At 44.3% G+C, this 5,522-nt stretch overlaps 1 protein-coding gene across 1 annotated transcript; it reads right to left on the reverse strand.

Annotated features, from left to right (window-relative positions):
- Positions 1 to 1,902: 1,902 nt before the first annotated feature.
- LOC311037242 (dynein axonemal assembly factor 3-like) lies at positions 1,903 to 3,270 on the reverse strand (the record flags this gene model as incomplete). Its single annotated transcript, XM_084046367.1, has 1 exon — positions 1,903 to 3,270. The coding sequence occupies one exon, from the start codon at positions 3,268 to 3,270 to the stop codon at positions 1,903 to 1,905; it is 1,368 nt and encodes a 455-aa protein (XP_083902493.1).
- Positions 3,271 to 5,522: the final 2,252 nt, after the last annotated feature.

Raw genomic sequence — 5,522 nt, forward strand, 5'->3', positions numbered from 1 at the left:
GATCTGCACGGTCATATCCTCTCATGTTTACTAACAGGAAACCTGTCTATGGTGAGCTTAAAACCCCCAGGCATAATATTTAAACACATTTTTTTTACCACATGCTTGTTGGAGCTGTACTCCCAGTTCCTTTGAAAACTTTTGAAATCCGGTTTCCCAACAAGATGAGTGGTCTTCTGCCCTCACCACACGTTTACGTATGTGACTACTGGCAATGCAACAGGTTAAACACTCCTAAAAAAAACAGGCAAGACAGGAGCTGAACTTGACAGATTAATAGAAGCGGTGTCAAACTAAGAAAGAAGAAAATAAAAGCATGTGTAAATTCCACATAATATCAGTTGGCATTATCATCAAACAAATGAATGATAAAAGAATATGAGTTATCGTTAAAGTAATGACTGAAGTAGTAACTGATATGACAATGAAGGTGACATAATATACACAATAACAGATGTATCTAGCAGCTCACAGGAAGGGACTAAACAGGTACAGGTATGTGTACTGTAGGTGTAATAGGCAGGTATGCGAAAACGCAGGATAAATCAAGGTAAGTATACATAAACCCAGATGACTAATATACATGTACGGTAGCTATTCAAACAATAAAATCAGTCCTCACAAATAGGAACCAAAGAAACCAGCAAAACAAAAAACATGTACCTGCCCCTGGGGGCACTAAAAAGCTCTGAGGGAAGGTAAGAAGAATATTAAGTCCTCTCTGGGACTTGCAGGAGGGGTAGTAGAATAAGGGGTGTGCTGGAGAACCCAGTACCCCACCTGTGTCTGAACCACATTCAGGGGCTGCGGGAGATCAGTTAGCCCAAAATACAAACAATGGAGGCATAGACAAGACTAGCATTCGTGTGCAATAAAAAGGAAAAGGGGAAAAAACAGAAGAGCTCTCATTAGATAACAGCTAACGACGAGTAGGCTGCATTGTAGCCTACAAATAGTTCTTTTTTTTTTTTCTTTTATCTCTGGCCCTAATTACCATATAATAATATATATATTGTCTTAGAATGACCCTGGCTGCTTTGGAGGTGCTATGATGTGAGATGACAATATCTTTAGAGCAGTGGTTCGCAACCAGTGTTCCGGGGACCACCAGTGGTCCTTGGGGGGGGGGGGTACGGGGGTACCAGGGGGTCCCCAGCAAAATTAGTTAAAGGTAGGGTAAGTGATATTTTGGGGTTAAAACAAAAAGTATTTTGTTAAAAGGTTAAAGCACTATATTCTGATATAGTAATCATTGCTATAGAGTGTTTGTTCAGTAACAGGAGTCTCCCCGTCTCTCCAGCTCTTTAATAAACACAAAATACATTTTCCGGTAGGTGTCAAAATCTCAGCCAATCAGGAGAAAGTACCCATTTTTAAGCTTCATTTTTATAGTGTTCCAGTTCCAATTTTGCCTGCTCATTTCTTAGTGTCATCACTTCCAATTTCACTTGTTTAATCTATATCCTGATTGAGTTCTCTATCCTGATTGGATAAAATTGGAAATGAAACTGAAACGAAAATGCATTTTCTGTTTTATAAAGAGCTGGAGAGACAAGGACACTCCATTTACTGAACAAACACTCTATAGCAATGAGTACTATCAGAATATAGAGCTATTTAACACTTATTTTAACCAAAAAAAATCACTTACCCTACCTTTAACATAGCATCACGATGAGCTATGAGCTTGTAGATCTGCTATTTCTGAAAAATCTTGAAAATGTGTGAATATATTTATTTTTTAAAGGAAACTTTTTTAACTCAAATCTTTGCTTCTGGGGGTCCCTGGCACAAAACATTTTCAGATGGGGGTCCGCGGCCAAATGAATATCAATTTAGGGGTCCTTGGCATGAAAAAGGTTGAAAACCACTGCTTTAGAGCTGTGCAGGATTCCGCCCGCTTTACTCAGACTGGAGTGTGAAGACGGCATGGATGTCTTCACACTCCCCCTCTTGCCTTGGTGCAAATCCAGCATCTTTAGCCATGTCCACTACTCTCTCTGCAAAACCCGCCACTTGTTCTCGAGTCAGGTCCAGTAGGTAATTGGCCGGCTCCACAACAAGCGCCGCTCCCGGTGCTGCAGTCTGTCTCAACGTAGGGTCCAGCTGGTGCACCATGCCGGCAGCAAAGTAGATTGTATTGAAGAACTGGGAGTATTCTTGCTTCCCTGGCAGTTTGGAGAGAGAATCCAAAGGCAAGAATGTCACCGAGACCCCATTCACATGCATCAAATCATGAATGTTGATAGCTTTGTGCTGAGCCTCTGGCAGCTGCAATGACTCCTTTCTCCCTGTATCTGGATGGGAAGTGGTGGAGTGACTCCCTCTACAGGACAGGGACCGGAAGAACATCTGTAAATTTGCAAAGGCAATATCCTGGGCTGTCTTGAGATGTTTCCCATCCTGCTTCACTAATAGATTCTTGTCATCAGTCTCGATGCCAAATGACAGGTAAGGGCTAGACACAATATCTCCCCAATAGCCCCTAGCGGCCACTTTGTCACCCCTATTACTGAATACACGTGTGGAGAGCAAGGTTGGATTGGCTATTTGGTAGATTCCTTCCCTCATCTCAAATGCCAAGCCCTTTTCCCTCCACTGAATGTATTGCCGTTTGTCAATTACGCTGCACCCTTCCTGATGCAACTTAATGCTGAGGTCCCAGTCAAAGCTCCCCATCCTGGAGTCATAGCGCTTTCCCAGGTACTTCCGGACTCGGCCGTCCCAGGCCTTGGTTATGGAGACCGGAGCCCCGCACCCATAAGCTGAGGATGATGGTGGAGTCCGGATCCACAGCTTGAATATCCTGACCAGCTCATCGCGTTCCTTATACTTGAGCTGAGTTGTGTCAAGACAGGAATGCGTGGCCGTTTCCAGCATATCAGTGACAGACAAAGAGAGCTGCGATGCAACGTGCCTCAGCGTCTCCTCGGTCTGGCTGCGGATCTCGACGTTCCCAAACACCTCCAGGAAAATCTCAGCCTTCTCATGAAGTCCCATGCCTTCTTTAGGTATCAGAGCCAAATAGAGGAGCAGCAATTGTCGGGCCACCACCTCCATACTGTTTTCTAATGCCCATATATGGAGGCTATCTGTGTCCCTCAAACCGGCAATGGTCTTCAGAATGTGACGCGGATCTGCACTGCCAACCAGCAAAATATTGACCGTCCCCTCCTGTCTCACAGGACCTGTAATCAGTAGGTCTCGTGCAGGGCTAAAGCCCCACCAGGTGATGTAGCCAGGACCTTCCCGAGTTTGCCCAGTGCTCATTTTGTTTCTCCCAAGCCCGATGATACCAGAGGACGAGGATGTAGTAATGTCAGTTTATCCTGGCCTAATTTAAATTCTAAAGAAATGCTCACCCTGCACCTTATATATGATGACCAACCTCTGGTCTGACGTCACACACAATACACAACACTCTAGATTCATTATGTTTCTCCCAGACAGAGCAACGGACACGTTTCAACCTAATCGGTCTTCCTCCGTCCTAAATTGTCATTGTACAAATGGTGAAAATGTCTTTTCAAATGACATGAAATCAACATGACTACAAATTATACATTTTAACAAACCTGATACATGCCTTTAAAGATTTTAAGTGTTATGCTATAAAAATGCGATTCATTATTATTATTGTGGGCTCGCTGCAGCAGCTATAGCACACTATAGCTATTGTCACTATTTATTTATTCTCTCCCAAAAGTATGGCACCTAACTACTCCCACATACTTTCACTTAGAAACTCCATTCAAACTGTAAAAGAATCGAGCTTACTGTGGACATGTGAGCAAGACACTGAACAGGGGCAGGTGCCTTAGATGGTTTTCTCCGGCATCGGTGTGTAAATGGGTGGAATTTTAATGGCAATAATTTTGTAAAGCTCCAATTTAACACTAATGGAGTGTATCGGTCAACATAATCTCACACAATGAAATAGACGCAAGAGACAGAAAGATAGAGATTCTAGAAATATAGATTCTCCAACTGCAACTGGCCGGGAAACCGTTTCAGAAACTGTCTTCAGTTTATTTGTCCTGTCATTCACACACCTTGAGTGTTGACAGTACAACAGGAACAAACCATGTTGAAACAGGCCCATCGTTCCGCATGAGCTTAAAGCCACCAACCCTCTCTTTGCCAGTCAGCCTGGGTGAAATGGTGAAATTTGCCATACATAAAAATACCTCCAAACTTTTTATTAAAATATTCCTAACCAGCTAAATAACTTTAGCTAAGACAGCCAAAAGAAAAGTGAAAAAAAGAAGGAAAAAAAAACTGTACATACTGTAGCTATCATTTACCCTTTACATGATCACACACCGTTCTTTTAATCACTTAAACCCTCTATTCTTAGTAAACCAGGCCTGGGTTGGCTCTGCACTCTCTCCTTTTCTCGTCAAAAACAGCTGATCTACAAGGTCACAAAGCGTCACGTTGCGACGCGTTGTGATCCTGTAGATATACTATATGTTTCCCTTAGAATAGGGAGGGATGCTAGGGTTCAAGTGGTTACTATGCTTGTTTTATGTTATTTGATACACTGGATTGATTGATTATTATGGTGCTAGGAAGAGTAGGGTATATATTGTGAGCCAGACGGTTACCCGACTGAGCCAGAGACACTGGTCCAACCGTTGCATCCTTTAGCCCAACAGGAGGTAAAGGCCGACCTGCTTTTGCCTCCTGGGCCCAGCCGCAGATCATTAAAGTCAAGAACTGGAGCCTTGGTGATTTTGCTGAGACGTAAAGTATCGATGGGTCCGTTCTTGGTGGAGATGGGGACGATGGGGTTCCAGCTCTTATCCTGGGGCACGTTAAGCCGACTCTGCGTGTGCGTCCTAACCGCTGAGCCTCCATTCAACTCCTTATTGATGGTGATGGACTGCTGGACCTTTAACTCCGCCTTGTGCTCTTCATGGATCCGGTCGATGGTCTTGGGTCCCTGGATCACTCGCCTGGGCACCCAGTTATTCCCTCGGAGGTCCAACACATCCTGCAGCTTGCAGCGGATCATGGCGGCCTTACTCTCCTTTTGGATGTTCTCCATCTCTTTGAAGTACTTGTCCATGCGTTCCTTTGCCTTCTCAGAGTCCAGGCCTTCTCCGGTCGTTTCGAAAAGTCTACACAGGCACTCCAGGGACTTCTCATCATGGTTTTTGAGCAGCTTGATGATACAGTCGTACACAATCCCTTCCGTCAGCATCTTGAGCTTGAACAGCTCCCCGATGAACTTGATGTTGCCGAGGGAGCACCTCTTGGCCTTGTCCTTGGATTCCTCCAGTTTCTCTTTGAGGTGCTGTTTCTCCTCCTCCCCTGGGACAGCATCCAGTTCTTTTTGTTTCTTCTCAAATATCTCCTCGTCATCCTTGTCCTTCTCAAACTCCTTTTGGCAGCGGTTGACCAGCAGACGTTGGAAAGTCACAGAGTCTCCCGGCTTATCTGTGGTGGGGACTTTGAACTTTGAATGGCGGAAGCACATTTTAGCATATGTCTCTGAGTATTTGGACTCAGAGATGGCT

This window comes from Gymnoscopelus microlampas (genome assembly GCF_963454915.1).
Source record: "Gymnoscopelus microlampas genome assembly, chromosome: 21".
Classification (NCBI taxonomy): domain Eukaryota; kingdom Metazoa; phylum Chordata; class Actinopteri; order Myctophiformes; family Myctophidae; genus Gymnoscopelus; species Gymnoscopelus microlampas.